We start from the raw sequence: 19729 nt of genomic DNA, 5'->3' as shown, positions 1-19729 counted from the left end.
AAAAAAGAAAAGACTGTAATCTCAGGAGTGAGCTGAGTCTTTTCACATGCAATAAGGTAACTCTTGGGCTCCTGGTTAGCTTCCACTGGGATCCTGTTGCCATAGGAACCAACCCTGTGATTAGAGGATTGGAACTTTCAATTCCACCCCTCTACCTCTAGGAGAGGAGAGGAGAGGCACTGAAGTTAATCAATGGCCGGTAATTTGATCACTCATGTCTCCTTAATGGAACCGCTATAAAAATCCTCAGCAGTGGAGTTTGGTGAGCTTCCGGGTTAGTGAACACATTGAAGTGCTAGGAAGGTGGTGTGCCTAGAGAGGGCATGGAAGCCCTATGCACATTCCTCCTTTTCCCCATCACTTGCCTCATGTATCTCTTCCATCTGGCTATTCCTAAATTGCATCCTTTATAATAAATCAGGTGTAGTAAGTAAAGTACCTTCCTGAGAGCTGTTCTAGCAAATTATGGAACCTGAGGAGAGGGTCCTGGGAAATCCTGACTTATAGCTGTTCTGTCGAAAGTATAGACAGGACTTGGAATTGTGTGTCTGAAGTGGGGGCATTCTTGCAAAACTGAGCCCTTGACCAGTGGGGTCTGTGCTTGCTCCGCCACATAGTGGCATAATTGAATTACCTTGTAGACACCCATTTAGTGTCTTCAGAGAATTAGAGAACTGTTAGGTGTGAAAAACCCACATATTTGGTGTCAGAAGTACTGAGATATAGAAATAGATCATGTATCCCTAAAGTGTCTCATCTCCACACTAAAACAGTTTCAAATACAATTTCCTAACGTGTTTAAAAATCTTATAAATGAAGAGTTTTGGTGAGTTTTGAACCTATTTTTTCAAAATAAAAATGTTCCACTGATTAGCTTGCAAAGCCATTGATAGACATCAGGAGAGATGGAAATTCCCAAGCCTGGTTGGAATGAGATCGTTTATAGTCTGATAAATGAGAATGAAAAATACATGTTGTGTCATAGGGGGTACAGACATTGTTGCATTTCTGTTTGGATCTCCATCTCTTTGTGAGTTCTTTTTTAGCTATAATAGCCATTAACAGGTCTCAAACTGAATTTAGGACTAAACCATTGCTTCACACAAATACTAAAGTATATCAATCACATTGTTCTCCCCAAAATATCCTTCTTTAATATTTAATGAGAACAAAAGTTTTTTGTATTATTAACAAATAAAATCTAAAACATTTTTAAGTTACCGTTTTTCATTGTAGTTCAGTTTTTGTTACTGTTTTTAGATATTTTAGAATATATCTTCCCAGAAAAAAACTTTTGTTGATAGTATATTCAGAACCACTGACCTAGAACAGTCTCTGCTATTGTGCATGTCATTCATTATCACAATTACATGTTCCCATCTCTGTCTTCCCTGTTGATCAGTGAGGTCTCCCTAAGGGTAAGGATATGTCTTTGAACTGCCTCCTTCCAGCATGATGTCTGGAACGTGGTGGATGTTTGATAAACATTTGTTATCCAAATGAATAAATGCAGTGTCTCTTCTTTCCCATCCATCTTTGAGACATCCCATTAGTCTTCTCTCTCAAATGAACAGATCCTTCATTTCCATGAAATGAAAGTTAAACTCTTGGACATGACATTTAAGAAGACTGAACACTGGCTCACCTCACCTGGCCAGCTCTGTTCCCCTCCATGCAACTATATCAGTGTTCCCCAAAATTTCTCTTATATCTCCTAATTTCTACATGTGTTTGTCTGTTCCTCTGCCTACAAGCATTTTTCTATCCATACCTGCCAATTAAAACAATATTTAATTGTTTTAATTGTTTCTTTAGTCAGAATTAATTGCCTTCTCCTCTGTGTTCCCACTGAACTTTAATTTCTGTTATTGACCTTATCACCCCCTGACATGAATTGTATTTGTTTTATGTCTGTTTATCATGTGTGCTTCTTGAGAACAGGATCTCTGATCTTTTATAATCCATCATCCCTAATTATCTGCCTTACGTGTTGGTAGTATATAATATTTGTTTAATACACTCATGCATTCATCCTTTCTTTGGGCACACATTTATTGCATGCCTAAAAGGTATGAGGCACAGTGATAGGCACTAGATATGTAGCTGATACCCCCTTGTGTGTAGATGGTATGCATTGTCCTCACAGTCAAGGACAGTCATATGAGCAACTAAAAAGTTCTTAAGTGTAAAATACTTTCTATCAAACAATTAGTTCAATTAGGATAGAAATGAGAAAGAAGTAACACTTTACAGAGGGGCCAGCATTCGAGCTGAGCATTCAGCTGAGCTGGATAGTTTGCCAGAGGAGAGGGAAGAAAAACTTTTCAGCAAAAAATGTACACAATTGGGCAGCCCAGGTGGCACAGCGGTTTAGCGCCGCCTTCAGCCCAGGGCCTGATCCTGAAGACCCAGGATCGAGTCCCACATCGGGCTCCCTGCATGGAGCCTACTTCTCCCTCTGCCTGTGTCTCTGCCTCTCTCTCTCTCCATGTCTCTCATGAATAAATAAATGGAATCTTTAAAAAAAAATAAGAAAACATTTTAAAAAAATGTACACAATTCACACAGTGCATAAAACACTGCCAATAATTCATTATAGCCTTAGAGTGTGTGACTCAAATAGCTGAGTGGCATGCATCCATTTCAACAAACATTATCGAACATCTATTATATGCTGGTCACTTCTCTAGCATGAGTGATGACATCAGGAACAAAAGAGTTAAAAACCCCAGCTTTATGTTTATATTCTAGTTGCTGGTGAGATAGAGGGAGAGACAGAGAGTGAGAGAGAGTAAGAACAAAATAATTAGAATGCATGGTACATCAGATGGTAAGTGCCATGGGGAAAAATAAAGCAGAGGAGGAGCTGGACTTACCTACAGTTTTGAATAGGCTGACCAAAGAAGGCCTCACAGAGAAGCTGACTTTTGAGTATCATTGATGGATAGCAGCCTCTTTCTCGTCTTTTGCCTCTTACAAACACGCCTTTTTTTTTTTTTTTGTAAGTTTTATCTATGAATTAAGTACTTTTTTCCTTTTTTTGGTGTGGTTTTGGAGATCTCTTGACTAACCTTAAATAAATGGCCATAATACCTAAATTCAAATGAGAGAACAGGACAAATGAACCACAGTCTCATACTCATCCTGTTAGAGTAAAAGAGATTGCCCAGCAGATGAGAAAACTTTTCAAGTCCCAACAAGACACAAGCTGCTTGATATCTGAAAAGGTGAGCTGTCGGAATGCCCACCAGCATGAGTCAGAAAGTGTTGGGACTGTCTTTATGGCATCATTCTGGAGGCCCTCCACAGTGATTATCCTGACAGAGTTCATAAAGCAGTGGACACATGATTGCCATTTATGACTGCTCATTTATTTAAATTTGGATTTAAGAAATAAGATAGATACCAGAAGAGCAAAAGTGGCCAGAGGCTGAACTTGCTCTGCAGTGTCAGCTGTCTTCAGCTCAACCCAGTGTCCTGCAGGTGTCGGCTCAGGTTTCCTTGCTGTTTCTCTCGTGGTGACTGATCCAGTTTTTGTATTGAAACTACTGGATTTGTTATAGAGTAGCATTCAAAATCCCCATCAAATTTTAAGATGAAACATAAGATGACAAGGAAATGTGCTTAGAGCTCTGCTCCTGTCCTCTGGCCTTTAAGTTGTTAGAAATATTTGTTCCTTCTCTGCCATTAAAATGACCTTGAACAGCTCCTGGTGGTATAATCCCTCAGCATCTGACTCTTGGTTTCAGTTCAGATAATGACCTCAGGGCGGTAAGAACAAGCCCCAGTGTGTTCTTACACTGTTGGGCCCTGCGTTCAGTGTGAAGTCTGCTTCACACTGCTCTCTCCCATGCACATGCATGCACACTCCTTCTCTCTCAAATGATAAATAAATCTTTAAAAAACATAAAATAAAATAACACAGGAAAGTGGGTAAGGCTGAAATGATTTTCCTTAAGAAAATCTATCATAGGGATCCCTGGGTGGCGCAGCGATTTAGCGCCTGCCTTTGGCTCAGGGCGCAATCCTGGAGACCCGGGATCGAATCCCATGTCGGGCTCCCGGTGCATGGAGCCTGCTTCTCCCTCTGCCTGTGTCTCTGCCTCTCTCTCTCTCTCTCTGTGTGACTATCATAAATAAATAAAGAAAGAAAGAAAGAAAATCAATCATAAAAAATTTAAATAAAATAGGTACATTACAGAAACTTAAAAAAAAAAAACCCTTTAAGAGTTCTCCAAATATATGCTTATTTACATACTATTTTCTATTTGACCTGAGTCATTGAAGTCATAAATTTAACACCGAGCATTGTGAGTTTTTTGAAGTTGATGAACAGCCAGAAATGAGAATAAAATAATTCAAGATTATGGTATACTGAATAATATTGTGATATATAAACAATGCACTTACATAGTGAGTTTTAGGCACTAAGTATCACACAGAGAATGTGTTTAGGGTAATTAACCATGAGACACCTGCCGAGCCAGCATCTTGGAGAACTGGTGGATTTCAGTCTTTTGATGGACTTCAGTAGCAGCAGGCTTTTTCTCATTTGTCTTAGAGATCAAAAATAGGTATTTCAGTTTTATTTTGAATTGCTTCTGGTAAAATATCTTTCGATATTTAATCTCATGCAAGATTGAGTTCATACTGTACCAAAGATGGCACATTATTAATTAGTATGGTGAGTTAAGTTCACTTAAATATATTATGAATTTAAACCCCTCAAGGGAAAGAGTCTCCACCTGTTTTGTTCATAGATACTTTAACATCTAAAGCAATGCCCATTAGTAAAATATTCAATACATGTTTACTGAATGAGAGATTAGGTAATATCCTGGTATGAAAAGGTATTCATTTATTAATTTCTGACTATCACACTTTTATGTTGTTATCCAATTACTGAAGCCTTTAAAAAATATAAATTACTCATTATTTTCTGATAAAGATTTATCCAGTGGACACAGTGTGCATCCTTGCCCACTCAGTTTTGCAATTGAATCTGCATCTTGTTCTTCTATTCCTTTTTAAAAACTGATTAGAAAATGCATTGTTTAATGTCAGGGGAAAGGGAAATAAGGGACCTGTATAACTTTTTCTTTTGGGGCTGGAAAAGGGGAAATTAAGTTCCCACAAAGAAACTAGATCATTCTGAGTTCCTAAAATTCACCAAGTCAGAAAGCTAGTTTTCAGAGTAAAGACCAAAGATCCAATTTTTAAATATATCATATTCATAGATTTATTTTTAAAGGCTGGACAGCTCAAAACTTTCAGATTTTGTTAAAAGATGTGATTATCAGCATGGCTTTTGCATATTGGAGGAATTTCTTTTTAAATAAGTGTTAATATAGTGCTAGGAGATGTGAGGAGGGAAGTAGATTTTGAAAATGAAGCATATTTTGAAATGTTTAGCTTCCATTGTATATTACTTTACTGTGGCTGTTTTCTACCTGCTGTTCCCAGTGAACCTACCCTTGAAGAGCAAAGAAGTGTTGCATCACAGTAGATTTCCTTCCATAAATATTATCTCCCTAATGTCTTCCTTTCTTTTATGGTTTGTTAGGATTTTTTGCATCTGGACACATTACTGATGAGTGATTGACTACTAAATAAACTGTTAGTCCTCCCAAACAGCTATTTTAAGAACTGGAGTCTTTTCAATCACTTTGGCAGAAATGATATTTTGCTTATCTTATTAAAAGGACTTTTTCCTCAAAGCATTCAAAGCACATATAATAATACCATTTCTCTCTCCATTTTTAACTTCCTGGCTTTTTATTTTTACTACATTCTTCATATATTCTAATTCCCTCTGTAGAAATGAGTAATCCTGGGCTTTGAGAGCTTAAGTGATTGACCAATTTTGGAGGACTCACATTTAGGCCAGAGCTGGTTTTTAACAAATACTGCAGTAATCACAGCTAATTTTGTCTTTTTTTTTTTTAAGGATTTTATTTATTTATTCATGAAAGAATAGAGAGAGGCAGAGACACAGGCAGAGGGAGAAGCAGGCTTCATGCAGGGAGCCTGACGTGGGACTCGATCCCGGGTCTCCAGGGTCAGATCCTAGGCCAAAGGCGGTGCTAAACCCCGAGCCCCCCGGGCTGCGTCATTCTTTTTTTTTGTATTATATGGTAGCACTGCTTATATTAGGGGCTGTTTCTGTTTGAGGGCCTTGGGAAGTTTCTCTCTCAACATGGAGAAATATATTTGCCTTTTATAGGCAAGGGTAGAGAAGTGGTGTGCTACTATTCAAGAGAGCCCAGAATATTTGTAAACATCGTTTAAATTTTAAATTTGTTTGTATCAACTGTTTCTAATTACCACTCTTTGTTTTATTGGTCGAAATTCTTATTAGTAAAAAAATAAAAATTAAAAAATTAAAAAATTAAAAAATTAAAAAAAAAGAAATTCTTATTAGTGTCCCTTACCTTTATTTCATTGATTATTTAAAATAAGCCTATGGAAATGATATTCCTGATGATACCATGAACGCTTTTTCACTTGAAAATATCTTTCAGCATCATTTACTTCTCAATCAGTGATGTTATGCTTATCTCTTATTGGCAAAAATTAAGATTTAATTCTGTTTTCATAATCATCCCTCTTTTAAAAATATTAAGCAAATATTTCTTAAGTACCTCCTATGTGCTATATTCTCTCTTTGCTTTCTCATGTTTGGCTCATATTAATGAGTAGTTTATTCCTATAGCCAATTTTATTTAATGAACTATGAAGTTAGAGATAATTTTGTTAGCTATTTGAAACTTTTGGGTATCTTCTTTCTTCCTTCACTCTTATGTTTAGCTACTATTCTTCTAAAAGAAAGCTAATCATAAGCCAGTTTAAACACAACTTACTAAAATATCATTTTCAAAATAAACATCACTATTTTGAGATCATTTGCTCCTCAGTAAATCAGCAGTTATTAGCTTAGTTAAGTACCTTTACAAGCAAAATTCCAAGAACAGATTCGGCTTGCTCTCTAAAGGCCAATTTTCTTTTTCCTTATTTTGATAAAACTTGGTCTTTATACAACCTAATTACTTTTATTGCATCTGGAATGATTTTAAATCACTATCAAAACATTAATAACTCTAATTTAAAAAATTTTTAAATCACAGAGTTAAAAGAAGACTAGAGTTTAGCATTGTATTTCTTTGAGTAACCCCTCTATCTACACAGGCTTTAATTGATAGACAGCTTTAATTTGCAAGACAGTGAGAAGCGAGAACATTTATGACAGCAATTAGCTGAACATTCTAATTAATTCAAACATTAAGGATAACAGTTATAACTGGAAAACCATCTTTTCATTAAAACTTAGGCTAAGGAAATGTGATTTGAGTGTGTTTTAAATTTCCTTCTCCCCAATATTGTTGAAATTATTGACTATTTAAACTTTTATAAGCTTATATTTCAAAGCTGTTCTTGAGAAGAAAAAAATCATAATATAATTAAAATGGTAGCAAATAAAATATTCTCTTAGGGTTATTGCCTATATGTGTGGAAAACTAATTAATATATTTTGATCCAAGATGCTCCTAAATACAGAGCAATGATTTTAATCAATGTTTCTGAAAAAGAATCATTATATTGGCTATATGCTACTTGTGACAGTAATGATTACCTTATCATTTAACTAAGTTTGAAGTTTATAATATTGTAAGGTACCTTGAAAAACAAGCTTTTTTCTTGTTGTGTTAAGTACTATGCAGAAGATCGTGGGTTATTTTCCACTCTTACATAACCAGTGAAACTTATTATCATATAAGCCGAACAGTTTTTCTAATTGCATATTATTTTACATATTTTACTAACGATTGCTTTTCCTTTGATGTATAGGATGATCGATGAAAAGAACAGAACAAAACCACTACTTTCCTATAAATTCCTCTTTTTCACTCCACTGAAAGCCATGCTTTACACTTGTATTCATTCTCATTTGTAGTCCCTTTTGGAAATCATCTGATTTATACATGTTCTGTCAAACCTGGGGTTTTTATTTCTAGCACAGAAGTCTTTTGATAAATCTAATTTGGCAAGTTGTATCCTATCAGAATTCAAGTGTTATAGAACAATTATGTTTGCCTTTTTAAAATTGGAATTCAGCTTGAATTTCCTTCCCACTGACAATGACATAAGAGTTCCTTTTTCCATTTTGATGCTAGAAGGTGTCATGTTGATGCCCATTAAATATGTGACAAACGAGGTGAGAAATTCATTATATTGCTATAAAAATCTGTGTGAACACATCTCTTTCTTTTCCTCACCCACCTCCCCCCTTCTGTATTGCTAGAATATTAACAGCGAATCTATGTGAAATTAAACTATGTGCTTATTTGTTTAAAACTCTAAAAATTAACTTTTTAGTAGAAGATAACATAAAGTATATCCTATAGGAGACTTATAAGACCCAGGAATACAGAAAATGGGTATATGACTAGATATCATTATATTGAATAAGAAACATTTTATTTGCACTAAAAGTTGATAAGCATCAATAAAGTGTCATAATATGTTTTCACGTTTCTTAACATCTTCAAGGCTTTATATCAAACACATTTTAATTTGAATTTTAGCCAATATGAAAGAACAATATTGAATTTTTTGTAAAGTGTAGTGCTTGGGCTATAGGAAGCGGTAGATCACAGGACAAGCATCAGATCCATGAGAGCCAGAATCTGGGGGGGGGGGGGGGGGGCTTGGAATAGAGGTCAAGAAGGGCAATAGGCCAGACCTCCAGGGAATTAACTGAAGCCAATCGCCATTAAGTCAAAATAGAAGGAGAAGCCTTTTAAGCTAGGTGCAAAGAAGTTAGGTGGTCTAGAAATCTTATTTTATTTTATTTTTTAAGATTTTATTTATCCATGAGAGACACAGAGAGAGAGAGCGGCAGAGACATAGGCAGAGGGAGAAGCAGGCCCCCCACAAGGAGCCCCATGTGGGACTCGATCCCACACCCCAGGATCACACCCAGAGCTGAAGGCAGACACTCAACCACTGAGCCACCCAGGCGTCCAGTCTAGAAATTTTCAATGTTTTTTTTTTTAAATTTTCAATGTTAATAGTTGTATTGCCAATATATCTGCTCAAGCCCTGGTAAATGAGGACTCTGATGGAGAAGTCACTCATAACAATCACTCTAAATTCAACTCAACTGGAGTCCATGCTGGACATAAACCATAACTATGGGGACATCCTTTGACTAGTCAACCCCAAGTGTACTTCTTGACATGACTGTACTAATATGTGCTTATAAATTAATTTAAAAAAGATTCCTGGGATTAATTAAAAAAAAAAAAAAGCCACCCTGGAACACCTCAGTGGCTCAGCGGTTAAGCACACCTGCCTTCAGCTAAGGGCGTGATCCTGGAGTCCAGAATTGAGTCCCACATTGGGCTCCCTGCATGGAGCCTGCTTCTCTGGAGGCTACTTCTCCCTCTGCCTATATCTCTGCCTCTCTTTCTCTGTCTTTCATGAATAAATAAATAAAATCTTATATATAAAAAAAAAGATTCCTTACATTGAGGAGAGTTAGACTTAATCTAACGCAACATTTACTAAAGTGGTTTCTATAGTTTCAGATTCTCTATTAAAAAAGGGGGAGGGGGCTCATGGTCCAATATATTTGGAAATCCACATACTGTATGTTGTGCTATAAGCTTCAGCATCCATTTTTAACTTTTAGCACTTTGTCATTTTATTCATGCATTCATTTATTCAACAAATTTAATCAAAATCAGATAATTGCCTTGAGAGACAGTGACAACTAGATTCTCAATCTTGATTGGTCTGACTCCAAAGTCTTTCCACTACTCCACAATTGCCTCTCAAGGCAATTAACTGATTTTGATTAATTTGTTTTGCTAAAGCAAAACCTCACTTGAAAGACATTTTAAGTTTGTTTTATTTGTGATTGTCATATGGTATTTATTTTTTTTTAATAGATACACATTTTAGAAATTTAACAGGTTGTGATAAATGTTAGCATTTGGAGAGAAGTTTCAGAAACATATTGTAGCACTAAACCCTGAGGTTCACATTCTGAGTTTCAGAAACATATTGTAGCACTAAACCCTGAGGTTCACAAGCCTCACACATAGTAGGTACTCAGAAGAATATGACTGTAACTCCACATATTACTTGAATAAGTGGTAGAGTAGTTTGAAAAGACAACTTTGAATTCTTAAAAAGAAAGATGCTATTCACATTTTGAAAGTAATTTAATTCTCCATTTGACATGCTCAAAATGGCTGTAGGATTTTTTGCTTTAAAGATAGAGTATATGTAGAAGATGAATATTTAAAATTGGTCCCCTTGAGCATATCTAGACCTACCTATCACCTGCAGCTTCTACATTTTTGGCCAAAATATTCTTACGTGATATGAACTTCATATATGTGAGAAAGTCATAGCTCACTACTGAAAATTTGAATATCCTGATCTAAAGCAAGGTCTGGCACATACTTGCAAATAGATTTAAGAAAATGAAATGGATTGCCTTACTATTAAAAAATCTACAGTTCTGAGAGGGAGGTGAGACAGTCTGGCTTTTGCACACACTGACGGCAAGTTGGGCCAGAATGTGTAATTCACAGAGTTACCTTAATTAGCCATGATGTCAACACACCAGTCATCACCGAACTTACTGTCAAAATGCTTTTCAAATATTAAAACTATTATTTCTGTAATGCAAACATATATTTTAATCTCTCCTCTTCACCCTCAGGAGGTGATTTTGAGGAGTGAAGTGATCACAAGGGAAATTCCTAGAAAGAAAAAGAGAAGAACCTAGATAATCTGTAAACTTAGATGGATTCCCAAGCCCTTGTAATTTTTACTTGTATCTTGTATTGCTGTATTACTTTACGTGTATTTACTGTTGCTGAATGGAGTTTTATTGTTGTTATTTTGCGAAAAGCAGAATGATGAACAGAAACTTGAAAAGAAGTCTTAATGTGGAATAATTTTATTCATGTCATTGTATTTCCTTACTAACTTTAAAATGTTTTGGTTTAATTTTAGGGACACCACAGTACAAACCCTTACTCTTCAGCCTTCTGTTAAAGACGGACTAATTGTATATGAAGACTCACCTTTGGTTAGTAATCTAACTGTATAAGTATTCTCAACTGTATTTTTCTCAATGATGATTATATTTCAGCCTTTGAGGGAGGATTTGTAAGATTTCAGTCTTAACTGGAAAACACTCATTCATATGTCATTTGGAAAGTGAACGTTTAAATGCAAATAATTGAGAAAATAAAATGTTTTCTTATTCTGTTTTTTTGCTCTTTGGAGTGATTTAGGGAATGATAGAAATCCTCTAATGATTTCTTTATCATTCCAGAATTAAAAAAAAAATGTTTTCTGTTTTCAAATATGAGAGTTTAGAATTAGATAATGCTTCTAGAATTTTTTAAAAATAATTTTAATGAATAAAATATTAGCCCCGTGTTTTGGGTAGCTGGAAAAAGCCATTCCTCACCTTCTCACATAAGATCCTGGCCTGCTGGGCCTGTCCCTCTGTGTAGATAACTCCTTTGTGTCAGTGGCACAAATAGACCCACATGAGAACCTTGGTGGTCCAGAGGTTTTTGAAGTGATTAAAGTCTTTAGAATCTCCCTTCTGAATTCTCCCAGGTTGGGCCTAACTTTCCCTGAACAGAGATGGGAAGGATGGGGATTAGTGTTAGGAAGCTCTTTATTTTCTGCCTATTAAAAATTCAGTTTATTTTTACCCAAAAATTAAGGAGAAAAACCTGTATCAACTTTTTTTTAAGAATATGAATAAAATGGGCAGCCCGGGTGGCTCAGGGGTTTAGCACCGCCTTCAGCCCAGGGCGTGATCCTGGAGACCGAGGATCGAGTCCCACATCGGGCTCCCTGCATGGAGCCTGCTTCTCCCTCTGCCTATGTCTCTGCCTCTTTCTCTCTCTCTTCTCTGTGTTGCTCGAATAAATAAAATCTTTAAAAAAATTATTAAAAAAAAAGAATATGAATAAAATATTTGTGGTAGAGGGTATCATCTATTTCTCAATCTGTATTTCCTTAAAATTACTAGCCAAAACTATATAATGAGAAAAATTTATTATATGGTTCACTTTATGTTCTGAGATATTTCTTACTATTAAAAAAATAAGTTTTAAAGTTTTAAATTCATTGAGTGTTTCTCCCATCTACTCTCTTAAAATGGTTTTAAGAGGTAATCCTAGCTTTTACCTTTCTCTTCATAATATCACCATTTATTCAGACACCTAAGACCTAGGACAGTCTCCTATTTTTCCTTTCCCTACTTCCCATCTAATCTCTTGCCAAGACTATAGATTATACCTCCAAAAAACTCTTCAGATCAATTTAATGCTTTCTATTTCCATTTTTCCATTCCTCCTCCCCTAAAATCAGGTCCCCCAAACCACTTTTTTACCAAATTATTATAGTAATCCCCTTTTAGTCTATTTGCATATTGCTGCCAGATAAAATGTCCTAAAGTGTAGCTCCAAGCTTCATTCCTATCATGCCTGAACTCATAAATCTTTATAAATGTATTATTTAATGAGATAAAGTACATATTTCTTGGTCTGGCAATCAAATTGTAGCAGAAACCTGATCTACCCTTTCAGACCATTCTCTCTTTTCTTACATTTAACCTCTGCTTCAGCCAAGATAGACTACTCATATTCACTCTTCCCTCAGTATGCCTCAGGCTTTCTTGAGTGTGACCATTGATTAGGGAATCAATGAATCCCACATGGATATCCTGAATACTTATGTCTTCACCATCCATTCTGATCTATTAAAATCCTGTACTTCTAGAGCTATAACAAATGCAATAGTCTAATATCTACTCTCGATTGTGATGTCTCAATCTTCTTAATTCCCATGGCACTTTAATTTCTGTATTTGTTATATTGTTTTAAATATCCTCTAAAACACGACTCTGGGGTGTTAAATATGGACATCACCAACATAGGAATAATTATGATGCTAAAGGGAAATAAAGTGATTACTGCAGAGTTAACAGTTTAGTAACTATGTGAAGCTTTTGGTAGAGATCCATAAATTTTGTTTCCAGCTCTGCTACATACTTTTTTTTGTGGTAGTATACCCATAACTTAAATAAAACTAGCTACTATTATAAACCCAAAGCAATGGTGATAAAAATTTTAAAACATTTGCTCTCATTTTTTTGTTTATGATAAATGTTCTGTCTTTAAAGGTTAAAGCAGTAAAGTTGGGTCATGTTCTGGTGGTAGATGAGGCAGACAAAGCCCCAACAAATGTCACCTGTATTTTAAAAACTCTAGTAGAAAATGGAGAAATGATTCTAGCAGATGGAAGACGCATTGTTGCAAGTGAGTATATAAAAAGGCTTTCAATATATGCAAATTTTACATCTTTGGTATCAAATCACGCACTTAGCTGACTAATCTACAAGCAACAAGCATAAATTCAATATAACTGAAGCTGTCTGTGTTGACAGTCATTTTTAAAAGTCAGTACATCTGAATCTTTGTTTCACATTTTTACAGCCAGAGAGCACCTTTAAAAATTTCCATAGTACTCTTAAAACAAATCAGCTTTATATTTTTCTACTCTGAGAATACCAGCTATAATCTTATTATACTCATCTCTCCATTATTTTGTGCAATTTGTTTTCTTATTATTTGGATTTCTTAAAAGCTCTAGCATGTTTCTATGACTTATAATATTAAAATTAATGTTATTATTACTCAATAATTAGAAAAACTCACCAGGGAGTTTTGTATGTTATATATATATTTTTTTCATAGATACCTGAATCCATGTGTGCGCTTGTGTATATATACACACACACTCATGCATTCATGCACATGTACACACACCCATACACCCACACACCCCTACCTCAGGAAGAAGTTATCCTGTGCTTAGGACTATCTTCTTATATTCAATTCATTCATTCATTTATTTATTTTTCTTATTGTTAGAAAAACCGTAGATTGATGAGTCTCATTTGTCCATTTAACTTATAAAGAAAAATTGTTTGATGTAATGTGAGAATATTTTCTAGTTTCTAATTTAAATTTTTGTGTGATGAGACTTGAACATCTGTAACTAGCCATTGAAAATACATATAGGCAATAGCAGAGTAACCAAGCAAATTGAAACTAAGAACTAAAATCTTCAGTATTCAAAGAGAATATGTCAAGAAAACCCATTGAAAATGTACAAGTGCCTCACTAGACAGGTTCTTCTTAGACATTATCATTGGGAGATGGCCATTTCCAAGCCTAGGAAACTAACATACAATATAAATAATACAAGTATAAATATAAATAATAAAAATATTCTAACATATCGACTTCACAGTGATTTTATGGGAAAAATGAGAATTTGAGTTAGCCTGGATACTACCTCCTATGAAGATCTCATTCAGACTCTCAGGATCAGAATCTGTCTGCCCTTTTTAGATGCATTTTGAAGACAGTTAACAGAAAACAAGAAAATAATTGCTGAAACAAAATTGTAGTTAAAGAGTGATTATCTCCTGATGATCCTCTACATTTTCTAATGTATTTTTGAAGAGTAGTCTAGAAGAAAAGGAGTCATCCTAATTTTTAAACTCCAATTTGATTGTACACAATATTTTAAACACAAGAGCCTCTGAAGCTGTTCTGAACATGGTTTCTTAAAGCATCACTTCTAGAGCTGTGTTTTCCGTTTTCTTTCCTTTTTCAGTTTTGATTTTTTATTGCCATTTTTATTTTAATTAACTAATTAAAGTTTGCCTGTGACACATACCCTTTTATCCACCACAACTAAAATTAACGGGGCTCAAACATTAAGACTATTAATTGTATTTTGTGCACAAATATATGGCATATTTGAAAGATTATATTTAAAAAGATTAAGTATAGATTCATACAGAGTCATCTCAAAACTGCAGGTGCTTCACAGCTATCCTTTTTAAAAGATGGACAGCCTAAGGCGGGAATTTAAATAAACCCAGATGACAAGCATTCCTTCTCAAAATAACCACAATAAAGTTTTTACCATCTGAAATTATCGCCTAGACTAGCAGTTCTATCTGAAATGTACATCAGCCAGTAGAATATTATATTCAGTTTCTTTACTGCCTTAAACATTTGCACAAAGGAAGTTTCCATCAACTTGCAGTTACTTATTTTAAGAACCAAGGTAGAATTCTTTAATTGGAAATATGTCAACATTGCACTAATGAGCTGACTAGGTGCTCAAGGGCTTTATTCTATATTAAGTTTCAAAGTAGATAATTGGAAAAAGGAATCACTCATTTGCTGCGTGATGGCAGGCAAAGTGATGCAGCTACTGATCTTATGAAATCCAAAGGATATTTGGATTGTCCTTCAAGTATCCTTTGGATTATTCTTCATTATGGATTCTTTATCTTTTTCTTTTTTTGAGAAATAATAGCACCTCAAGCCAAATTTCAATACTGCAAAACAATATTTGGACAAGTTTGCTTTTTAGATGTACATTGAATTTACATAAAAATACAAGTCCCTGTAAAATTCAGTATGTGCTTCATCAGTATTCTGTTCTTAAGCACAATTCTCAAGAAAGTTTTTTTCCCTATAACCAAATTGTGACAACCAGAGTTTTGGAGTTCTTCTTCTTTTTTTTTTTTTTTTTTTTTTTTGAGTTTTGGAGTTCTTTATGACTGAACAACATGACTGCTTATATTATTTCAAGGCCATCACTTGATATTCCTAAGAATTACTAAATATGAATAAAGACTAAATAGAAATTCTGTTTTTCAGATTCTGCTAATGTCAATGGAAGAGAAAACGTTATTGTGATTCATCCTGATTTTAGAATGATTGTCTTGGCCAACAGACCTGGATTTCCTTTCTTAGGCAATGATTTCTTCGGTACTTTAGGTAAAAACATTAATGAAAACAATAAAAAAAATAATAGCAATAACAATAATGTCTTAGTAGCAATGCTGAAGCAGGTCTCATTGAATGCTGCATGTGCTGTGTCATCATCACAACCACCTGGTGAGAGTATTTGTTATCTCATTTTAGGGAAGGAGAGTATCAAATATTCAGAGGGATCCACTTTTTCTGGAGTCACTTAGATAATAGTGTTAGAAGTAGGCTTCAAATTGAAGTCTGTCTGATTCCAGATCCTGTTTTCTCAAACTATTATACTATACTTTGTTGTTTGGAGCCTCTAAAAGGACAAAAAAGGTCCTGCACAAAATAAGGAATGGTTTGTAGTGTGGTTTTTGTCACATCCCCGTTAACTATAAGGATTTGAGACCAGCTCAAATCCAGGTGACTGATTCATATGGATCAGAGAGGCCCTTAGACAAACTTCATCATCAGGAGACTTTTAGAAGGACTTCTCTATAGCAAGGAGGTAATTCTAGCTACCAGTAATTCTCATTTTCAATATGAAGCAGGCTCAGTCTTCTAGGATTCTTGATCTGACAATTCCATATCAGCAAATTTATTCAAGAGAATTACCTGTACAATGATTTAAGTACAAAGATAGACAATATAGCATTGTTTACAGGAAGTAGCCAAACAATGGGAACAACCCAAATGTCCATTCAAATGGAACTGGATAAAGTAATTCCATGATACACACATAATAGAGTCTGTGCAGCAGTGAAAAAAAGAATGGGCTAAGTTTACCTATGCTGATTAAAAAAAAACAAAAACAATCCTCAAGATATATTTAGTGAAACAGATAGCCATAATAGTGGTCTATCATTTGAATTAATTAAAAAAAAAAAAGGCAAGAAGGAGGTATATACATGAATATGCTTATACACATATAGAATTTCTACAGAAGAGTCTATCTCTCTGACTTCCTGTTCATTCTGTTCTATGATGCTCTTCCCGTCACTCATTCTTTTCCAGTCACTCTACCCTCCTGCTGCTTCTTGAACATACGAGATACACTTGCCTTAGGGCTATATATTAGCTATAACCCTCTGCCTGGAATGTTCTTTCTCTACCAATAGTTGCATTTGCTCAGATGTCATCTTCTCAACAAGACCTACCTGACTCACCTCCCCAACCATTACCATTTCTGATGTCCTGTGCTGTGCTTCTCTCTTCTTTTTTTCTCTCTTGGAAACATACAGTGTCTAACATTTATAGTTACTGTTCATTTTCAGAATATAAACTTAATAAGGACAGGAATTTTGTGTTTTTGATCACTGATATGTATAAAATTCCTAGAATAGTACTTGGCTCATGGGAGATATTTAATAATTATGTGATGAATGAATGAATAAAGGGTTAATGTATTGTATTTGATTTTCCGCAAAAAAACATGTACTTCATATTTGTGTTCAAATGTGTATAGTCTGTGAGATACAAGCTTGAAGTTATCATGGCTTGCATTTTATTCAGTTACTTTTATAAATACATAATAATGATAAATTATGATTTGAATGATTTTTTTTGAGAGGGAGTGTGTGCATGAGTAGAGGAGGAAGGGCAAAGGGAAAAGGAGGGGAAGAATCTTAAGCAGTCTCCATGCTGAGCCCCCTACATGGGGCTCAATCTCATGAGCCTGAAATCATGACCTGAGCTAAGGTCAAGAGTCAGACACTTAACCAACTGAGCCACCCACGCACCCCTATAATTTGAATGATTTTTAAGAACTAGAAAGTTCTTTTTAAAATGAACATGCTAAAAAAATAAAATAAAATGAACATGCTAAATAATGCATATCTCTTTACTGTAACTTCCTTTGGCCCCTGGTTTCTTGGATTATGAATCAGTAAAATTACGTGAACTTTTAATATGAGAAATCATCTGTCTTAAGGATAGGTTATACTGTTCCAGGATAATCTCAAGTTGCCTAAATTACAGTTGAAATATTTCTATGTTCCTTTTTCTTCATTTTAGTTTAGACATTGTCTCTGAGGGCTTCCTTTTCCAAAACTAACTTCCAAAGTGTATTCTAGCAATCTGTACAAGATACAAATTATGTATAGAGCAATGCTACTAATTCCCTCTTTCTGGATCCATAAAGAAGCACACGTGTATATACACGTATCGTATATACACGATAGGTGTATATAATTTCGAAAATATTCAACATGTGTTAAAAATGCAGTCTCAGAACCATATGAAAAGTATTTTCCAATTAATAGAAAAGGAATAAATTACCAAAACTATATGTTGTATTTATGCATTTTTAAAAAGACTCATGCAGGTATTGAAGAACAAATACACTGAACTGTTAATACTGGCTGCCTATGGAAGAGGGAGTGGGATTGGCAGAGACACGGGGAGTCTTCTCTTTTTTGTTTTTATTTGAGTATCTCCCATTGGGATTGTATTCAAATATTATATAATTTTTTAACAGAAATAAATCTGTGAATAATAAACCACACATCATTCAATTTCCTTTTCTTTTGCTTCAGTGATTTGCTTTCTACTCTATACCATCCTATTGTTGCACAGGCTTTCTATGCAGTTTTACACACTTAAAAATAGAAGTGCTTTGGTGAACAACCAATGGCTCTTTAAATGACCATTCCATAGTTCCTATGGCATTATAACGGATTACTGGCATGCTCAATGTGAATCTTTTCTCCTACAGGTGATATTTTTAGCTGCCATGCAGTTGATAATCCCAAACCCCATTCAGAGCTCGAAATGCTCAGGCAATATGGACCAAATGTGCCCAAGCCCATCCTTGAGAAGCTTGTAGCTGCCTTTGGAGAGCTGAGGAGTTTAGCTGACCAGGGCATTATTAACTATCCTTATTCTACCAGAGAAGTTGTCAACATAGTGAAGCATTTACAGGTATGACACACGCTAGTGCATAAAGGTTTAAAACAAACCATCAATCTTGGTTTTTTTTTAGATTGCTTAATTTATACCATGTCTTTCAATTTCTAAGATACAGTACTGATTCAGATTATATAATATGAAGTGTTTTAATCTAAATTTTATTTTATTTTATTTTATTTTATTTTTATTACATTTTTTAATGATAAATATGAATCTTACCAAACAAAGTTATTGAAATGTATCTCACTGGAAAGTATTTATGTTGCTGCTTTTACTTATACACTTGCTATTTGACTCTTACAAACACAATTTGAGATTGTGAGATGGCAAAAAAAATGAGATATCAAAAAAATTCATGTTAAAATGAATTTAGAGTATCCTCAACTGAAAACACCTGGACATTGCACTATTCTGTTGAAAGTCTCTACCCAATCCTATTCTTTTTTTTTTTTTTTTTTGAGGTTAAAATTTTTTTTTATTTATTTTTTATAGGTGTTCAATTTACTAACATACGGAATAACCCCCAGTGCCCATCACCCATTCACTCCCACCCCCCGCCCACCCGAACTAGGGGTGGTAGAAGGGGTTCTACCACCCCTAGTTCGTTTCCCAGAGTTAGCAGTCTTTACGTTCTGTCTCCCTTTCTGATTTAAATCTGGAAGACTAACAGTTTATGTTAGCCTTTGAATTGACTTAGGTGAAATTCTATGCCATTGCCATCATCAAGGAATTAGGAAATTTGGTGAGGGCAAAGGAAGACAAGAGAGTGAGACAGCAGGGAAACTTTACCACTGTTGGACTTTATACAACAAGCATGTTGTATCTGAGTGAAAAATATTTTCATTTTGAAAACAAAAGACACGGAAATAGAAAACTCAGTAGGAAGTAACTATTATATGCCTGTAAATACTGCAAGAAAGTTCTTTAAGATTCAATAAATG

The 19729-nt window shown here is 34.8% G+C and overlaps 1 protein-coding gene across 4 annotated transcripts in view; it reads left to right on the top strand.

Annotated features, from left to right (window-relative positions):
- Positions 1 to 19729, top strand: part of VWA8 (von Willebrand factor A domain containing 8) — a 353412-nt gene that overhangs the window by 192790 nt on the left and 140893 nt on the right. For all 4 annotated transcript variants that reach the window (XR_012010082.1, XM_072782924.1, XM_072782926.1 and 1 more), the window contains 4 exons: positions 11029 to 11104; positions 13223 to 13358; positions 15786 to 15905; positions 18595 to 18800. Coding sequence is in view for 3 of the 4 variants with exons in the window: in XM_072782924.1 (XP_072639025.1) it covers positions 11029 to 11104; positions 13223 to 13358; positions 15786 to 15905; positions 18595 to 18800 (538 nt within the window). In the remaining variant the exon portion in view is untranslated. The remainder of the gene's footprint in view (positions 1 to 11028; positions 11105 to 13222; positions 13359 to 15785; positions 15906 to 18594; positions 18801 to 19729) is intronic.

Source organism: Canis lupus, chromosome 17 (assembly GCF_048164855.1).
Source record: "Canis lupus baileyi chromosome 17, mCanLup2.hap1, whole genome shotgun sequence".
Classification (NCBI taxonomy): Eukaryota; Metazoa; Chordata; class Mammalia; order Carnivora; family Canidae; genus Canis; species Canis lupus.
Note: the sequence above shows the minus strand (reverse complement) of the source record. Positions and strands in the feature narration are given on the sequence as shown.